This window comes from Beta vulgaris, chromosome 6 (assembly GCF_026745355.1).
Source record: "Beta vulgaris subsp. vulgaris cultivar EL10 chromosome 6, EL10.2, whole genome shotgun sequence".
NCBI classification, from domain to species: domain Eukaryota; kingdom Viridiplantae; phylum Streptophyta; class Magnoliopsida; order Caryophyllales; family Amaranthaceae; genus Beta; species Beta vulgaris.
This window is the reverse complement of record NC_079207.1, coordinates 65,484,885-65,506,062: the sequence shown is the minus strand read 5'-3', so window position 1 is coordinate 65,506,062 and position 21,178 is coordinate 65,484,885. Positions and strand designations below refer to the sequence as shown.

General features: G+C 36.3%; 1 protein-coding gene across 1 annotated transcript; it reads right to left on the bottom strand.

Moving 5' to 3' along the window:
* Positions 1-340: 340 nt before the first annotated feature.
* Positions 341-15,386, bottom strand: LOC104897506 (bidirectional sugar transporter SWEET15). The gene is made up of 6 exons (XM_057395853.1): positions 15,341-15,386; positions 14,263-14,299; positions 8,136-8,346; positions 7,107-7,274; positions 6,698-6,817; positions 341-535 (listed from the first exon to the last, which is right to left on the bottom strand). The coding sequence occupies exons 1-6, from the start codon at positions 15,384-15,386 to the stop codon at positions 341-343; spliced, it is 777 nt and encodes a 258-aa protein (XP_057251836.1).
* Positions 15,387-21,178: the final 5,792 nt, after the last annotated feature.

Sequence of the window (21,178 nt, the reverse complement as noted above, 5' to 3'; positions counted from 1 at the left end):
GAAGAAGCAAATTAAAGCACCTAGTGGTTAGATGCTTTTGATCTTACCAAAGGAACCTTATGGTAAAATTATACTAGTAGTACAAAGATACATGACCAAAATTTTGAGGCTTATATTACTTTGGATGATACATACATATATATATATAGAGAGCCAGTAATACGGTAGCTACTAAAGCGTAAACTGCTCGTTTTTGCTTCCCCGCGATATATGTATATATAACAAAACTCGTAAGTATTTCATTCATAGGGAGAGAAATTTCATGGACTTTTAGGATTTAGAGTGCAGAATTAACAGTTGAGAGTTTACTTTAGACTCTATTACTTCTGTCCTGTGCTGCTTATATGTGTTGCTGACCATTTGCTTGTTGTTCAGAGTCTAATTGATGATGATCAACAGTTGACAAGTTTCCATTGACACGGTTGGTAGGATTGCCCATATTCTTGTGAGCTTCTTTTGAGAAGCAGCAATGTTTGCACACTATGTATAATACCATTTGGAGTAGTCCCAAGATGAAACCAAATACGTTCGGAATCTGATTTAGATAAGAGTGATAGAATATAAATATAGTCAGGATATATATTGTTCCTAGAATTATAGTTTGGCCAAATCTAGCAAAGAGAAAAATGAGTCTAGTGACTAGTTGTTTGGAGATAAATTTTGGGTTCGAATGGGGTGGGGGGTTATTATAGTATTTTGATATGTGCTAATCTTTTGTTGTGATGGGTTTCTACAAAAGTTTGGGTTAAACAGTTTGACGAAAGGTCTAAAAGCATTTGATTAAACCGATATTAGTCACATAACAAACAATAATATAATAGCTGCTGAGCAAAATAGGTAAAAAGTTAAATTTTTTTATTTAACCTGGTTTTATCATCCGTTGCAAAGAAATCGATTTTGTACATGGTAATAAATTTTGCTTTCATAAAAATCATCTTTACAATACCAAACAAACATGAGGGTCAATTGATAAAAATGTAAGGTGTCGATAAATGATTGAATCTATTGTTAAAATGAGGGTGCATATTGTTGCATATATTGTTGTTGCTGTTCTATGTCAGCAGTAGTGGTAGCATTCTCTAATTCCTAGGTTGATACTCTTTATTTTTTTGTCTACTTGTGGGACAGTTGTCATGATATGACTGGTCCTGTCTTGTAACCTAGGGATCCTAAATGATATATATAGGATGTAAGGCCTTGTGTGTCGTTCAAGAGAGAATGAATGAAAGACAAAGCTCAGTAAGAGAGCATGAGAGAAACAATGTGTTCATGGCAATGTTGTCAACATGATATCAGAGCTAGGTCGATGGCTGCTCAAAAATTTCTGCCATTGTCATGAAGCTTGTCATCAGTAAGTAGGTGTCATTCCAAAAAAACTTAAGCCTTAAAGTTTATGTCTTTGATATTTTTTTCTTCTATTTTTCTTTCTCTTTCTCTCCCCTGAGTCCCTGTGTTCAGTTTGAATAGTTGAGTTCTAAGATAAATTTCTCTTAAAGTTCCTTACTTTTCTGATAATCATGAGTCCTATAAAATCTACTAGTCCCCTGTATCTGCACCTCTCTGACGGGAGTAACTTCATTAGTGTTGACAAGCTCCAAGGACCAGCTAACTACAGATCATGGAAGCGTTCTTTGAAGATAAGTCTAGCCTCAAAACGAAAGCTAGGATTCATAGCTGGTGTAGTGAAGAGAGATGTGGCAAATAAGCTAAAACAGGAGGCTTGGGATATATGCAATAGTATGGTAATATCTTGGATATTAGCCAATGTAACCGAGTTTATTAAAAAGTCTATTATGTTTGTTGAGAGTACTTCAGCTATTTGGAAACAACTTGAACAAAGATACACAGTAGCTAGTGGTTCGAGAAAATACAAGTTAAACAAGATCATTTATGAGACTAAACAAGAAGGGAAGTGTGTAACTGACTACTACACTGATCTGAAGGGTCTATGGGAAGGACTAGAATCTTTGAATGGGCTACCTCCTATTACAAATGTGAATGCAGAAATAAATGCATTTGTGTCTGCCCTCAACAATCAGAAGGAGGAAATGAAATTCTTTCAATTCTTAAATGGCTTAGATGACACATACACAACTAACAGAAGCCACTTGCTCATGATGAGTGTGCTTCCAAGTGTAGAAGAGGCAGGTTCTTCTTTGCGGTACAAAGAAAATCAAAGAGACATGCTGAAATCTATGAAAGAAGAAGTGGAGAGCAGTGCCATGTACAACAAGAGTACTGACCTGAACTGTAGTGTGTGTGGTAAGACATGACATGTGAAAGAGAGGTGTTGGAGTGTAGTTGGGTATCCACCTGGACATCCCAAGCATCAGAAAGATGGCAAATTCAAGCAGAAAGAATTTGAAAGCTCCAGTAGAGGAGGAAGATGGAATAGAGGAGGTAGAAATGGAAGAGGTGGCAGAATAGGTGGAAATAGCTCCTACAAGGGTGAAACAGCTGCAAATATGAGCAGTGGTAGTGGCATTACACCAAAACAACCGGAGCAATTGATGAAGCTCATGCCTGCTCCTTCCAAAGTCACCCCTGATACAGAAGATGAGATGGATTATAGCGCGCTATGCAGGGATGGTAATATGCAACTTTGCTGGAGCAATAAAGGAAGAATGGATAGTGGACTCTGGTGCCTCAAATCACATGACAGGCAACTTTGAACTTCTTGTGAGACCATTCAAGATGAGCAAGGACCAGAATATAAATTTGCCTACAGGTCACACTTCAAAGATTACATATTGTGGAGATGTAATACTTGAGAAAAAGATAGAGCTGAAAAATGTGCTATATATATACCTGAGTTCAAACATAATCTTCTTTCAGTGCAAAAGTTGGCTCAGGACACCAAATGGAAGGTGAACTTCCATAGGACCTACTGTGTAATATATGAAAGTGTGAAGAATGAATTAAAAGGTGTGGGGAAAGCTGTGAGTGGGTTGTACTATCTAATAAACCAGCCAGTGAGTGTTGTGATAAAGGAACGGGAAAGTGAAATCAAGGGAGAAAGAAGTACAGTAAAAGAAAAAAAGGCAAAGATAGCACAACAATGAAAATCAACTTAAGCATGGATGTTCCAAGAAGAGTGAAGAGCCTCAAAAAGGTCATAGGAAGTGAGTTGTGGCATTACAGACTCGGGCATGCCCCAATGAAGAAGATAGAAAGATAGAGGGTATGAAAGGGTATATAGAAAGTGATGATGAAATCTGCTTGACATGTCCACTAGAAAAATTCATTAAACTTCCCTACAATGTGAGTGAATCTAGAGCTAGTGGAGTGTTTGATCTAGTGCACATAGACATCTGGGGTCCCTACAAGGTGAGCACTAGACATAATCAGAGATATTTCCTCACAATAGTTGATGATCACTCAAGAGTGACCTAGGTGAACCTATTGAAATACAAATCTGATGCATTCATAGCCCTGTAAAATTTTGTGAAGATGGGAAAGACTCAATCTGAAAAAGATGTGAAGGTGATCAGATTTGACAATGCAATGGAATTTCAAGACAAGCATTGCAAGCCATTCTTTGCAAAGCTTAGTATAGTGCATCGGACTTCCTGTATGGATATACCACAACAGAATGGAAGAGCTGAGAGGAGACATATAAATGTGCTCGAAATGACTAGGGCCCTAAGATTTGAAGCTGGCCTTCCACTCCAATATTGGGGTGATTGTGTGATGTGTGCAGTGCACATAACTAACAGATTACCATCAAATGTGTTAAATGGTAAAACTCCATATGAGGTACTCTTTAAACACCCTTCTGTCTATAATCATTTAAAATTTTTTGGGTGTTTGACTATGGCTAGTAACCCAAGTAGCGTGTGTGATAAATTTCGTGCTAAGGGAGTTCCATGTGTGTTTAGGATACCCACAAAATCAAAAAGGATACAAATTGTTGAATTTAACCAACAATGTGATGTTTGTGAGCAAAGATGTAAAGTTCTATGAAGGAAATTTTCCCTATAAAGTGTTTTAAAGAGATGATTTGAACACTGAGAGAAACATAGTTGTTAGCTCTCTGCCTGATGATATGACTGATGAAAAAGATAATGATGAAAATCATACTGAAATTGTAGCTGAACCCACTTTAGGAAAACCCTTAGACCAACATGTGGAACATGATGAACCTAAAAGATCTACTAGGACACATAAAAAAAACTTCCTAGCATCATGACTACATTGTGTCAAACTCAGCTACAAACACTAGCAATAACCTACCTAATCCAAGCCCCACAAAAATCCTTGATACAACTACAGCCAGTGTATCCAGTGCTTTCACCTGTTTTCTAGCCCGCACTTGTGACAATACTGAACCTAATACCTTCAAAGAAGCAGTTAAACACCCTCAGTGGGTAACTGCAATGAATGAAGAGCTTGATGCTCTTGAAGACAACCAAAACTGGGAAATAACTAGCCTACCACCAGGAAAACAAGCCATAGGATGCAAATGGTTGTACAAAAACAAATATGAGCCTGATGGTACCATTAGCAGACACAAAGCAAGGCTTTTTATCATGGAAAATAGACAGAAATATGGGATAGACTATGAGCAAACTTTTGCTCCAGTTGCCAAAATGACAACTATGAAGTCTCTCCTTGCTGTAGCTTCTATAGAGGGATGGTTCCTCCATCAAATGGATGTTAAAAATGCTTTATTGCATGGTGAATTGCAGGAAAGTGTTTACATGAAGATGCCAGCTGGTTACAGCAAGTATGGAAGCAGAGTTCACGTTGTCAAAGAGGGGGAGTTAAAAGCAGAACTGAAGCATGATGAAGGAGAACCATAAGTGTGCAAGTTGCTTAAGTCTTTGTATGGCTAAAAGCAAGCTCCCAGGAAATGGTTTGCCAAGTTAAGCAATGCTTTGAAAGAAAATGGGTTCACTCAGTCTAAGTGTGACTACTCCCTTTTCTTCAAACACAACAAGGACAATTTCACTGCCATACTAGTGTATGTGGATGACCTGATCTTAGCAGAAAACAACATGAAGGCTATTGATGAAAGCAAGAAATTTCTTGCAAGCCAGTTCCAAATGAAAGACATGGGAACTCTCAGGTATTTTCTGGGAATCTAGAAGTTGATAAATACAATGAAGGACTCTTTCTGTGTCAAAGAAAGTACGTATGTGAAGGATCTAGTTGGTCAATATGGGCTAAGAAACTGCAGAGCTGTGAGACTTCCTATGGATACACACATAAAGCAATCTGCTGATAGTGGTGAGCCTCTCCAAGAAGCTGATGTGTACCAAAGATTGGTGGGAAAGCTAATTTACCTGACCATTACAAGGCCTGATATTGCCTTTATAGTTCATGTTCCGAGCAAATTCATGCACTGCCCCACTAACATACAGTTACAAGTTGCAAAGTGAGTGGTGAGGTATCTCTCAGGTTCTATGGATCAAGGAATCTTGCTTGCTAACAACTCAAGTGCTCAATGTCAGCATTCTATGACAGTGCTTGGGCAGGTTGTGCTACAACCAGGAGGTCAACATCAGGGTTCTGTGTTCTTCTTGGGAACTCTCCCATCTCATGTAAGTCCAAGAGACAGTCTGTGGTAGCTAGGAGCAGTGCAGAGGCTGAGTACAGATCAACGGCACTTGCAGTGTGTGAAGTGATGTGGATCAAGCAGCTTCTCAAGGATTTGGGGATTAAGAACTCTTCTGCTACTTCAATCTATTGTGACAATCAAGCTGCCTTAGCTATAGCAGCAAATCCAGTTCACCATGAAAAAAACGAAGCATGTAGACATTGACTGTCATTTTCTGAGAGTTAAGACTAATGAAGGTGTAATTCAACCTGCCTATGTGCCATCACAAGAACAAGTTGCTGATGTGCTTACCAAAGTGCTTCCAATTCAACAACATGCTACTTTACTATCCAAGTTGGGAGTTCAGCATCACTCTTCACTCTCAACTTGAGGGAGAGTGTTGAAATGAGGGTGCATATTATTGCATATATTGTTGTTGTTGTTCTGTGTCAGCAGTAGTGGTAGCATTCTCTAATTCCTAGGTTGATACTCTTTATGTTTTTTGTCTGCTTGTGGGATAGTTGTCATGATATGACTGGTCCCGTCTTGTAACCTAGGGATCCTAAATGATATATATAAGATGTAAGGCCTTATGTGCCGTTCAAGAGAGAATGAATGAAAGACAAAGCTCATTAAGAGAGCATGAGAGAAACAATGTGTTCATGGCAATGTTGTCAACATCTATCAACTGCAAATCCTTGTTCCATAGTTCAAATCCGGGTGTTGCCTAATATTCTAATAAAAAAAAGACTCGAAATCATGAATATTTTAGAATCCATATTATGCAAGAGACATTCGTTAGCATGATTACTTATCAAGCAATCAAAAAAGCTAATTTTTGTACTTCCTCCGTTCCAAATTAGATGTTACACTTTCTATTTTAAGAAGTTTCAAATTAGATGTTACACTTTCATTTTGGGTAATAATTTCTCTCTATCTCTCTCCTATCACATGGGACCCTTTTGTTTTCTTTCTCTATCTCTCTCTTCTACAAAAGTTATCTAGGAGTCCGTGATTTTAAAAGTGTAACATCTAAAAAGAAACAGAAGAAATATTTGTTTTTCATAATCAGTGGTTGAACATGAAAACCTAAAAAATAAATTGTTTATTTTTTTTAATGTCTCAAGATTCTAAAATATGGCAGATAAAATTACTTACGGAAATAAAGAGGTCCCTCCGTAATAACCCATATACAAACCATATGACTGCACATAACGTGAGGCAAAAGGATAAGGTAAAAGGCATGAACTCAACACTCCTTGTTCGGATTACTTTCACCTGAAAGATTGAAAGTGTATAATGAAGGTTAGAAAAATCTATGCACAAAAATCTAATGTTGTGAAATGAGTGTAGGGAGCTATGCAAACAAATCCATGTATTGGAGATCAACCATATCTCGAGGAAGTGCAACCAGATGGAGACATTCTAGCTAAAGAAGCGCGAAGTTTAGATGTTTTCCACTCCTCCTAATTTTTTTTATGAATGTGTATATCTCGGATTGTAACACCTCTACTTTAAGTGCTATCTATTATGTTTCATTGTTCACAAAAAAAGAAAGGTGTCTTACCATGATTGTCAAAGGTGCTGCAAAAACAGTAGTGGAGACAACAGCACAAATAATACCAAGCACTTTTATCCGACTCTCTGAGGTATCACCCAGAATTAATTGAATGATGAGAACAATAACACCAAAAATCACCAAATTAAGTGAAAATACTAGCGTTGCAGTAAAAATCTGCAGCAAAGTAAAAGGATTGAAAGGGGTTAAATTCATTATTAAGAGAGCTTCCTAAAAAAATTTAAAGAGTGTTAGATTGAGAGAAAAATATAAAAAAACATAGCCGAGCATGTTGTTTGGTATGTAGTAGGTTTGAAATGTTTTTTGGTGATGGAAATTATTCTCTTTTCCAGAAGAATAATACCACATTGTTGTCTCAATCCTTACTCTAATTCATCTTTAAATAACCATGATAAAAGCTAATTTAAAATTTGCCTTCCATTGAGATATGATACCCAATTTTCCATGGAAAAACAATTTCTAACTAAATTAAACGAATTCTTTAATTTTATAGATACTTCCTCTATTTTTTTGGCTTTTTAATTGGAACATTTTAGTATTATGAATTTCTTTTTTGTCCTTAAAATTTGAGACATTATTTGATCCTTTTTCCTTAAAAATATTGATTCAGCTAATAAATAAGCAAAAAATAAATAAATTATGTGAGTCAACTTTTGTTTCTACTTTATTTTATTCTCCTTCTCTCCATTTTTTCTAACTAAACGAATTTTTATATAGATACATCCTCTATTTTTTTTTGGCTTTTTTAATTTGGACATTTTAGTATTATAAATTTCTTTTGTCCTTAAAATTTGAGACATTTGCACAATTTTCCTTAAAAAAGTCGATTTAGTTAATAAATAACCAAAAAAAAAATTACGTGAGTCAACTTTTGTTTTTACTTTACTTTATTTTCCTTCTCTCCACTTTTAACCCTTTTACCTTGGTCTAAGTCCCAATTTTAGATAATAATGAAGGGAGCATATATATTATTATGAAAATTAAAAATTTGATTATTGCAAAGGCATTGATGTATACCCTTGTCTTTTTGGACCCATAAGCATAGTGAACCGCAATATAAAGTGTCTCAATAAAGCAGCCAGCTGAATTTATGCTAATGAGGAAAACATCCTTCTCCTTGAGAAGTGCATAATATAACCAAAGCATAGCACTAAAGAGTGCTACCACATAAGGCAATGGTTGGAACCCCTCTGTCGATTTTTTCTTATAAATTCTGCGATATGTAGGCCTGCGTCACAATAACATTTCATCGTCAATTTTTTTTATATATATATGAGCTACGAAGTCAGTATAAAGTACAAAGAATGGGAGAGGGGATTCGATCCTGTTATTGAGCTGAGTGTGCAATTAGCCTCACTAATATGGCTTCATATGTCATTAATGTTAATGTTGTTCTAGGAAACTTTGACTTTCATATCATTAATGTTTTTGTGCTTGTATGCACTAATTGTCCAGGCTGTAGCAGTACTATGTACTAGGAATCAGTCTAGGGATCAGTTATTTTGTCTGTTTCCTCTCCCACTACTCTAGCTGCTGATTGGCTATAAGATGTATGAGGGCTGGTTCTATTTTTCTCACGCTGCTCTATTTAAAAGACAGCTGAGCTCAGAATGAAAGATATACAAAAACTAGGAGAACAAAACTCTCTCTAAAAACCTCTAATTGACGCTATTTTATCAGTCACTAAATGGAAGATCAATGACTCAAAAGTCATCATGGTATCAGAGCTACAGGTTCTCTTCTAGCTTTCCTCATTCAAAATCTGATAGAAACTATTCTTTACCTAAGTAGAAATATTCTGTGGTAAAGTTTCTTTGATTTTGTGTCAAGTAGGAAAGTTGATATCTTTCATTTATTTATGAGTCTTTCTTTGCGTCATTGTCATGGCAGGAGGTAGTAATCCTACTGTGATAGAACAAACCAACCCCTTATACTTACATCCTTCAGATGGATGTAACTCCATTAACATAGAAAAACTGCAGGGTGCTTCCAACTACAGATCTTGGAAGAGATCTCTTGAAATTAGCCTAGCTTCTAAAAGAAAACTAGGTTTTGTTACTGGTGTTGTAAAAAGGGATGCAAGTAATTCTGTAAGACAGGATGCCTGGGACACTTGCAATAGTATGGTGATTTCATGGATTATAGGAAGTGTATCTGAACCTATCAAAAGGTCCATAATGTTTGTAGAAAATGCTGCTGAAATTTGGAAACTCCTTGAAAGGAGATATCTGGTGTCTAATGGTTCAAGAAAATATAAATTGAACAAGGACATCTATGAAGCAAGACAGCAGGGAAAAACGATCACAGATTATTACACTGAGTTGAAAGGAATGTGGGAAGAACTTGACTCTCTAAATCATCTTCCACCCATTACAACTATGACCGCTGAAATAAACACATTCATCAGTGCTCTAAATCAATAACAAGAGGAACAAAAATTGTTTCAGTTCCTCAATGGATTGGATGAAGTGTACAATCTGCAGAGGAGCAACTTGCTCATGATGAGTAACCCGCCTAGTGTGGAGAGTGCTTGTAGCAGCTTGCAGCAGAAAGAATCACAGAGGGAAGTGCTGAAACCTGTGAAACAAGAAATGGAAGCCATGGCTATGTTTAGCAAAGGTGAAGTGGTGTGCACTGTGTGTGGGAAACTAGGGCATGTGAAGGAAAAATGCTGGTTTGTTGTTGGGTATCCACCATGGCACCCCAACCATGAAAAAGATTACAAGGAAGGAAGAGATGCTCAGAGAGGGAAATGGAAAGAGCAGAACAACTACAAAAACCAAAAGTGGAAAAAAGGAGGAAAAGGTGGTAAACCTACTGGGAAACTGGCTGCAAATGTGCAGGGAAAAAATGAAAACACTGCTCAGAACCTTGCTACCATTACCCCTCAACATCTTGAACAGCTTATGAGGCTTCTCCCAACACCATCAAAAACTGGTGGATCTGAAACAGATGAAGAGATGGATTGCTCCTATGCAGGCATGGTCAGCTGCTGCTTTGCAAACACCAGAAGCTGTGAGTGGATCATTGACTCTGGAGCGTCAGATCACATCACAGGTACATTTGAATGCCTCATAGAACCTGAGAGAAGTAAAAAGGAACCTAAACTGAACTTGCCTACTGGTGATACCTCCTTGATAACTCACTGTGGGAAGGTGATGCTTGCTAACAACTTAAAACTTGAAAATGTGCTGTTTGTACCATCTTTCAAGCATAATTTGCTTTCTGTTCAGAAACTGATAAAGGATACAGGGTGCAAGGTGGAGTTTCACAAGAGTTATTGTGTGATCTTGGATCCTGATAACTCAAAAATCAAAGGTATAGGTAAGGCAGTGAGTGGACTGTACTACCTGGTTAATGCTGAAATGAGCAAGATCATGAAAATGATGAATACAAGCAATGTGAAGGCAATGAGTGCTTCATCAAGCTTGCAAATGCCTGATATAATCTCTGATGCTCCAAAATCAAGCAACACCATCTTATGGCATCAAAGACTAGGGCATGCTCCATTGGCAAAGTTGAAGAAAATTGAGCAACTGAAGGGACTTGATGAGCATAATACTGACATATGCCTCACATGTCCTATGGCTAAGTTTACCAAACTTCCATATCAACTGAGTGAGTCTAGGGCAGCAGAAGTGTTTGATCTTGTGCATATAGACATATGGGGGCCATATAAGGTGAACACAAGAGGAAACCATAGGTATTTCTTGACTATGGTGGATGATCACTCGAGGGTGTCATGGATACATCTACTGAAACTCAAGTCTGAAGCCTACAATGCCATTCAAAAATTTGTGAATATGGCAAAGACTCAGTTCAATAAAGCTGTGAAGACAATCAGATCAAACAATGCTTTGGAGTTTGATGACAAGCAGTGTAGACCCTTCTTTGAAAATCTGGGGATAACTCACCAAACATCTTGTGTGGATAGGCCACAGCAGAATGGCAGGGCTGAGAGAAAGCACAGGAACATCCTTGAGATGAGCAGGGCCCTCAGGTTTCAATCTGGCCTTCCACTTCAGTTTTGGGGAGACTGTGCTCTAACTGCAGTACACCTGATCAACAGGCTTCCAATTCCAATCCTATGCAACAAGAGCCCTTATGAGGTACTATTTAAAACTGCACCTAAATACAATCATTTGAAAACATTTGGATGCTTAGCCATGGCTAGCAATCCAAGCTGAACAAGTGATAAATTTCTTGCTAGAGGTGTTCCTTGTGTATTTGTGGGCTACTCACAAACACAAAAGGGCTATAGACTTTTGAATCTCACTAAAAACATCATATTTGTTAGTAGGGATGTTAAGTTTTATGAATCAATCTTCCCTTACAAAATGTTAAACCTCTCTTCTTCAATCACTCACAGTACTAACCAAAACCTCCCTAGGGAAATGTCTCACACTGACTATGAAACTGAACCAATAGTTATGACTTCACCATCTGCTGATACTCCACCTTCTGAACATCCTATAGCACCACAAAATGAGCCCCACACACAAACAGCTGAACCATATGTTAGAAAATCTGACAGAATCCACAAACAACCTCAGTGGCTTGCAGACTATCATGTGAGTAACCACATTAATACTAGTAATCCTGCTTCTATAAAAAGAGTAGCCAACTCACTTGTTACTTCTCAAATCTATTGCTTTATGAGCACTTTAGAAAAGAATGTAGAACCTAGAAATTTTAAAGAAGCAGTGAAAAACACAAAGTGGGTACAAGCTATGAATGAGGAGCTTGATGCCTTGGAATTGAATCACACTTGGGAAATCACATCTCTGCCTGCAGGAAAGGTTGCCATAGGTTGTAAATGGTTATATAAAACCAAATACAACCCAGATGGAAGTATTGACAAACATAAATCTAGGCTTGTGATCCTAGGTAATAGGCAAAAATTTAGAGTAGATTATGACCAGACCTTTGCACCTGTGGCTAAAATGGCCAAAGTAAGATCACTGCTTGCTGTTGCAGCCATAAAAGGCTGGTTTATACACCAAATGGACGTTAAAAATGCCTTCTTGCATGGGGACTTGCAGGAGACAGTGTATATGAAGATGCCTCCAGGTTATAGTCATCAAGGCTGCAGGATCCAAGTACAAGGAGAGGGGGAGCAACCATCTCAACCATCTAACCCTCACAAGGTGTGTAGGTTGCTCAAGTCTCTGTATGGCCTGAAGCAGGCGCCCAGGCAATGGTTTGCCAAACTCAGTTCAGCATTGAAAAGCTACAACTTCATTCAGTCTAGATCTGACTACTCTTTGTTTGTCAAGAGTGAAGGAGAAATATTCACTACCATCTTGGTCTATGTGGATGACCTTGTTATAGCAGGAAACAATATGCAAGCTATCACTCAAACCAAAGTCTTTCTCTCATCTCACTTTCATATGAAGGACATGGGTGAGTTGAGGTACTTCTTGGGCATAGAAGTAGATAGACAAACTGAAGGGATCTTCCTTTCACAGAAGAAATATGTTTTAGATCTCCTTCAGGACTATGGCATGACCAAATGCAGAGCATTAAAGCTTCCTATGGATACTCATCTCAAGCTCACCAGTGATGTTGGTGATATGCTGCCTCACCCTGAAGAGTATCAAAAACTAGTGGGAAAGCTAATCTACCTCACTCTCACTAGGCCTGATATAGCTTACACTGTCCATGTGTTAAGCAAGTTCATGCATCAACCAACTACAGTGCATTTCCAAGCTGCAAAAAGAGTACTAAGGTATCTCTCTGGGAGTCCCAGTCAAGGCATCATGCTGACTACTCAATCCAAGGCTCAATTGACTGCCTTCTGTGACAGTGATTGGGCAGGGTGCCCATCCACTAGACGGTCAACTACAGGGTTCTGCATTCTACTAGGGGAATCACCAATTTCCTGGAAATCCAAGAGGCAATCAGTGGTTGCAAGGAGCACTGCTGAGGCTGAGTACAAAGCCATTGCAATGACTGTATGTGAAGTCATGTGGCTCAAACAATTGCTCAGGGACTTGAGTGTCAAAAATCTGGGCAACACACCTCTCTTATGTGACAATCAAGCTGCTCTTGCTATTGCCACCAACCCTGTTCATCATGAAAAAACCAAGCACATTGACATAGATTGTCACTTCATCAGGGATGCTACCAGCTCTGGCATTATCTCTGCCACTTACATTCCTTCCTGTCATCAAGTTGCAGATGTATTCACCAAGGTGCTTCCTACTCAGCAGCATCAGCACCTACTGTCCAAGCTAGGAGTTCAGCCTCCACCTTCACTCTCAGCTTGAGGGGGAGTATTGAGCTGAGTGTGCAATTAGCCTCACTAATATGGCTTCATATGTCATTAATGTTAATGTTGTTCTAGGAAACTTTGTCTTTCATATCATTAATGTTTTTGTGCTTGTATGCACTAATTGTCCAGGCTGTAGCAGTACTATGTACTAGGAATCAGTCTAGGGATCAGTTATTTTGTCTGTTTCCTCTCCCACTACTCTAGCTGCTGATTGGCTATGAGATGTATGAGGGCTGGTTCTATTTTTCTCAGGCTGCTCTATTTAAAAGACAGCTGAGCTCAGAATGAAAGATATACAAAAACTAGGAGAACAAAACTCTCTCTAAAAACCTCTAATGGACGCTATTTTATCAGTCTCTAAATGGAAGATCAATGACTCAAAAGTCATCATGAACTATCGTTCACAACACCTCAATCTTAACCACTAGGTCAAGACATCCTTGGTTTCAACGTCAAATTAATTCTAGATGAGGTGTATCTCTTACCTTTTATGTACTATACCTCCTCGGTTTTATTATTATTGCGACATAACTCATGTTAAATTTTAAAAAAACCCATGTGAAGAGGAGAAAGATATAAATAGATAAAAAGTGGGATCCATATGATAGGAGATCAGAGATAAGATATTTCTAGATAAGGGAACGTTGCAATTAATATGAAACTGGCACATAAGTAAAAAATTGCAATTTAGAGAAAATGGAGGAAGTATATTTTTGTCCAAATTTTTTTTCTATTTTCTAAATTTGATAACTAATTTTAGTATAGAGCATGGATTTATGTTAATATGATAGTATCTTGTTGTATTGCAAAGTACAAGTGAATAATCAATCAACATTGAACTAAATGAAACATGGTAATTAGAGAACTTACAATGGAGCTAGGTACACTAATCCTGATATTATGTTGCCTGAACCAATATATTTAAGAGGAAAAATAAAAGATGTTTAATTAGAACCTATAAATTTCATGATGAATACATATATACTATAAAAGACATGACTTATGCAGTTATGCTTATGTTTTGGAGAATTTATTTACTGAGAACGCAAGTTACCATGGCAATATATTCTTTGCAAGTGCCCTCAAAGACATGTTTGACTGACCTTGCCTAACCCAATATTACTGTTAGGTGCGTGCTAACAATAATCATAGTCACAAGAAAACTGTTGTGGATCAATAGAATCAGGTAATAATCATATTCTTAACCTACCAACATGATAGGTAACGAGCTAATTTTTCTTCTGATATATATATATATATATATATATATATGTGCGCGCACATGTGTGTGGAAGAGGAGATAAGTTACTTTTCAATTAACAAAATGTAAATAATGAAGAAAAAAAAAATACTTTAAACCTACTATCCAACTACATACAACCTGACAATTTTACATATGCATGAAGATACAATCTAAAGAATATAAGGAGAACGTTACTAATATAACCTACGTATGAATTGAGCCTTAAGTTCTATAATGATAAGAGGGAAGTGTGATTTATCTTGATACATGAGTTTAGAATATGTTAATTATGCTAATAGATATCAAATTATCTCTCTTGATTATCGAAAAGTAATGCTAACAAGAGAAATGATGGATCGATCCTTAGAAGTGAATGAATCATAAATTATATCATTTCATGTTATGATCAATTCATTCATTAAAAGTTGAATGACAAAACTTTTTTAACGAGAAATCATTTTAGAAGAGTATGTAGATCTTTTATCTGTCCATTCCAGACACTTATTTATATAAGATATTTAGATTAGGAAAAAAATGTCACTTGTAGTTATACACTTATACATGCATGCATATATAACTCTTGATGCTAAGAAGTGAAGATTCGAAATAGATTTTTCAATATATATTTAATTATTTATGTATGATTACTAAGAAAATACCAATTATGTATTGAGATAATAGAAACTTATGCATGCATGAATTTACCGAGAATGCCGACTATAGTGATTGACAAATTCCCATGTTGTGCCATATGTTGGTCACCTTTGTATAAGTGTGTAAGAAAATGAGGTGTATATGTTACAACTTCTCAAGAAGAAATCCCTAATAGTTTTATTGTCTCTCTTCTCTTTTTTTCTTCTGAGAAAAAGTAAACACTATAATGGAAAATGAGATATCAAGTGTTTAGTCATTTAAATAGAAAAAAAGGAGTAAGAGAAGTGTGTTGTGTGTGTGCTAATTGCATATTAGAGTCATCTTAGTTGCATGACAGATAAAGGCTAGGTAGGTTATGATGTGGCTCATGTCATACATTCAACTTTATACTTGTACAGTTATACTTCCTCCATTCTAAGATAAGTGAGAAATTTTTTTTTATATGAGAAATTTTTAAAAGAAGTGTTTCACCTATATCTGAATAGAGGAAGTACATAATTTAATTATAAATTTTTATAGTTTTTTTAAAAAAAAAAAAAAACCATTTAACTTAAGTTAAATCATGACAATATTTAATCATGTTTAAAAATGAGTTATATCATCCGAAAGAAAGAAAACAAAGGAAACTCCACCCAATAACTCACATATAATAGATTTCGAACCCCAATCGTCTCCAAAATAAGAGGTAATTAAAGTTGTAGAGATCGCACTACTTACATTAGGCGTGCTTGATTATATGTGCATTACATGTAGTTCGACGTATTTTAAAAATAGGTTATTTTTCTTACCTTATTTGCCATCTCATGATTTTTTTTACGTTCCATCACCATATATAGATCATGCATATCATACATAAATATTCAGAGTTGTGCTGTTGTGCACGATCAATGGTTGAAGCTGGCAGTTTCTATACCTTTTCTAATATATTTTCATTTTTTAAATACATATGTAGTATATTTCTACCTCACTTTTTAATTAATTTCTATATCAGACAGTGTTTTTCAGAGTTAACTACCCAATAAGGACCTAAACTATGCGAATTTTTTCTAACAAGGACCTCAACAATTTTTTTGATCTACTAAGGACCTCAAATTAACCATGGTTACATTTTCCATCCAATAGGTTACATTTTCCATCCAATTTTATTAACTTTGTTTATGTTTTGTTTAAAAAATTAAAAAGACCCACCAACTCAATTATTCTTTATCGCTCTCCATCTTCCTCCTAATTTGACGTTAACTCTTTTTTCATAAAACTATGAGTATTTTTGTCAAATTAGTACTTTAAGATACATTCAACTTTTGTCTTCATTCCGGAAGGTTACAATTGTTCACGTCTATCGGGAAGCCAACCGGGTTGCGGATTACCTCTCAAAGATTGGGCACCATCTCCAAAATCCATCTCAATTAGTTGATGTTCAGTCCGATATGTTTTTCAATTATTTAGTTACTTTAGATAGTTTAGGGTATACTCTTGAAAGAAGAGTTCCCTAAACTTTACTTGTATCTTTTCAAAAAAAAAAAGATAAAATTTTGAAAAATACTGTTATACCAGTATCACCATTTTTTAAAAATGCCCACATTGCGAGAGGATACATTTTAAAATTTGCACTATCAATGGAAAAAATTAGGCTAAAGAGGAAAAGAATTTTAACTTTTAGGATAAATTTTGGATTTGTAAAGATGGTGGATGAGAGCTACGACCTACACAAACATGATATATTTTAAGAGAGAGACAAAGGGTTGGACGGTTGTGTAGGGTCTGATTAGTAATTACCAAATGAGTATTTTAAAATATAACTTCTCGCAGTAATTACCAAAGGGTAAAGAATTGAGAGAGATATAATTATCGATTCTTTAGAGTTATTCTGAGACAATTACTCTAAGAATATATAAGATGTAAATAGAGGTGAATATATAACATTAGCTAAAGGGCTTATATGGTCAATGAAGATTTATTAAATACTTATAAGTAGTCCAAATTTTAAGAAATACTCATATGATTAAAGAAAATCTTTGAAAATACACACATGTGATAATTTTTTAAAATATGTTCATGTGATTAAATAATGTATCTTAAAGTACCAATCTGATAAAAATACTCATAGTTTTATGGAAAAAAAAGTTAAAGTCAAATTAAGAGGAATATGGAAAGAGATAAAGAATAATTGAGTTGGTGGGGCCATTTCAATTTTTTAAAACAAAAAGAAAACAAAGTTAATAATATTGGATGGAAAATGTAACCATAGTAGATATGAGGTCCTTAGTAGATCAAAAAAATTGTTGAGGTCCTTGTTGGAAAAAACTCTCATACTTGAGGTCCTTACTAGGTAGTTAACTCGTGTTTTTCACAAGTGTTGTGAATTTGTTATTCATCCTAATTAAGATACTCCCTCTGTTTTTTTTTATCTTTCTCACTTTCCATTTACACATCTTCCAATGCACATTTTTGAACTTAAATATCTTTCATCATATATTAGTAAAAATTATAACGATTGAATATTAATAATGTACTAATTGAGACGAATCAAACAAGATCCCACATGACTATATTTTTTCTTATAAATTGAAAAAAATTGAGAAGATTCTCTCTAAGTATAAATAGTGTCAAGATTCTAAGTGAGAACGATAAAAAAAAACAGAGGGAGTACTAGCTAATAGTCGAATACAATATTACTTTTTAGTTCTAACTTTCAAATACCTCCATGCAATAACTAATACTTACACATGCACTTTTTAGAGAGTATTTCAATTTCTATTTCAAATTAGTGAAATACTAAACCTTACACAGCTGACAGCACTGATATATGTGTGTTTCTAGATCAAACATGCCTTTTTACTTCTTTTCTTAGATGTTCGTTTTATTATTAAGATTTTGACTTCTGAGAGACTAAAGAAAATTTTAAGTAATTACGTACTATTACACATCAAGCTTTTGCATGGGTATAAAGCAGCATCAATCATGTGACACGATGTGCACATATCCTATCACACTCAGGTTGATATGGTGGAGTAGTGGTACGATATTGCTTCCTGTTTCAATCATATTCCTGAGATATAGGGATCAAATCTCATAGAATTCATTTGAGTAATTCTCCTTACCTCCCTCAAATGATAAGCCCCCTTCATCTTAACTTAAAAAAAACTATCATACTCTGATTTGAGTACTTGTAATATAGGTCGTGATCAGGTGTATCTTCCTTAAAATATACTGCCTGGATATACAATAACTTACCGATGATGAGAAATAACGTAGATTGCCATGACCTAATTCTTCTCTACAGAGGCGGAGCTAGAGTGGGTCACGTGGGGTCACGTGACCCCTCAAATTAAATAAAAAATTAAAGATTTTTCGTAAAAAAAAAAAGAAAAAAAAAAACAAACTAGCAGCGCAGCAGCAGTACAGGCGTGCAGCAGCACCTAACGACTTATGTTTCTGCTTCTTTTTGGAATTTGGCCCACTTGCATATATTAATATAGTGGTCCCCAATTTCCCAACTCCCAATTCTTATCTGATTTAAAATTAAAAACCATTTAATTTTGAAAACTATCAATTTCTCTCTCCTTCCTTTCCCAATTCTCACGCTTAAATTTTTTTTTACCTCACTATCACTGAGTCGCTGCCCAGTGCTCAGTCAACATTCAGGCACCGGCCCACCGCAGCCTTCACCGCCGCACTGCACCACAGCCTCCTCCGACTTCCGACCAGCTGGCAGCCATCACCCATCAGGCATAAGGTATTATTATAAAACTATTTACAGAATTTAAATTTTAATTCTTTTACATTATTTATTTTCTAATTCCTAAATTGTATATTTAATTAAAATCTTATTTGGTTGATATTAATTGTAATATTTGCATATATGTGTGAATTTTCGAATTTGTAAGGTGTGACAAGTGATTGATGCATTTAGTTAGTTTGTTGTTTATTTTTTTGTGAATGTTGAAATTGTGAGATGTAAATTTGTATAAATTAGGTAGTGTTAATTAATTTATAATTTTCTATGATGATTTAGTTTCTTTATGATGGTAATTTATTGATTGATTTTCATATAGTTTAATAGTTAGTTCATATGTGTTAATTCGTATTAAATAATGAATATAGGAAAACCTATATAAAAAAAAATCAAAGGCAATGGGAAAACAACCCGATCTTCGACAATTATATTCAAGAAAATGAAATTTCAATATTGAATATCTTTTGTCTTTTTTTGTGACCCCTCAATTTTGAAATCCTGGCTCCGCCACTGCTTCTCTACATGCTACTCTATGTGGCATGCGCAATAGTATTAGGTTGTGTACTTGTGTAGGACACTTGCATGAATAACCAAAAAGATACTACGTAAATTACACCTCAAAGTGTACATAAACTGCAAAAGGTGGGGTGTTCTCCTATTCTCCATTTATACGTAAGATCATTTTAGAAAGGTGTCTTTTGAAAAGGTTTGATTTTGGTAAACCACAAAAGTTCCCTTTCAGTGAGGTATTAGTGTATTACTTTCCACATGATCTATCTCATCACTCATTTTAAGCACAACTGAAGGCCTCTTATTACGTTGGCTTCAGGTTTTCATAAAACTATCTACAAATATCTTAAATTCTTTTACATATTAAGTGCTAGATTTAAATTTCACATCTCAAATAACTCGTGTTAATTTTGACAATTACGTACATTAAGTATAAAGACTAATTTATTCTTGTCCCGAGCCATATCCCGGATTATTTACCAACGTGCATTTGAAGCTTTCAAATATAGAAATAGTATATTGTGTTTAAATGATTTTTCCCCTCACAATCAACGTGCATTTGAAGAATATTAGCATATCAAATGAGAGGTCATGGGTTCGTGATAGGAATATATATTTAGCGACAGGAGCAAAAGTCTCAGTGTAATCAATACCAGCCTCCTGATGATTACCCTAACACAACCAGGCGAGATTTGAGGCGCTCAACCTCACCAGTAGAAAGAAACTTGGTGCGATACACCCACTGACTACCCAAAGCACGTTTGCCAGGACGAAGCTCCTCCAGTGTCCAGGTACCATTAGCCTGTATATCATCCTGCATGGATGCTTTCCAACCATCACATCGCATAGCCTCCTTGAAAGACCTCGGTTCAGAGATAGAAACAACAACTGCAACAAACTTCAAATAATTTGCATAAAATATTTGTACAATTTATATAATGAGCTATAGGATAAGGAGTACCTGAAGGAGAAGATGGAGAGGAAGTAGAGAGAGACGGGCAATCGGAGACAACAGTGTGCGTAACATAATCTTTGAGCAAAACCGAAGGGACCTTAGTCCGTAAACCACGGCCCAAATCGGGAGAAGGGGCTGAAGTGACAGGCGGCCTAGTAGAGTCGGCTGGACCGGGCGAAGACAAAGGGGACGACCCAGACGGACTTAGCGAAGAGAGAGGAGATACGGGTGGGCTGGGCGTAACAATAATGGGCTGGACAGGCTCATTTGTGGGCTGAGATACGGTAGAAGCAGGGCGAGATTTAGAGAGAGGCGTGGGCTCAGTTGTGGGCAAGGGAGACATGGGAGAGTTTGGGCGTGGCATAGGCTCAGTTGTGGGCTGATTTGTGGGCTCATGCGGAGGCTCATTGGCGGGCTCATGGGGAGGCTCAGTGGTGGGCACAGTGAGAGTAGGAGACAAAGGAGAGATAGGAGCAAATTCAGCAAAATCAAGGTGTACCAAGTCATCATTATAAGGCACCAAATGTTGAACATCAATATTAACATCATCAGGAGAAGCAAAGGGATATACATCTTCAAAAAATTTAACGTCCCGAGAAACAAAAAATTCTTTGGTGTCAAGATCAAACAACCTCCATCCCTTCTTCCCAAAAGGATAACCAACAAATACACATTTCCGACTACGACT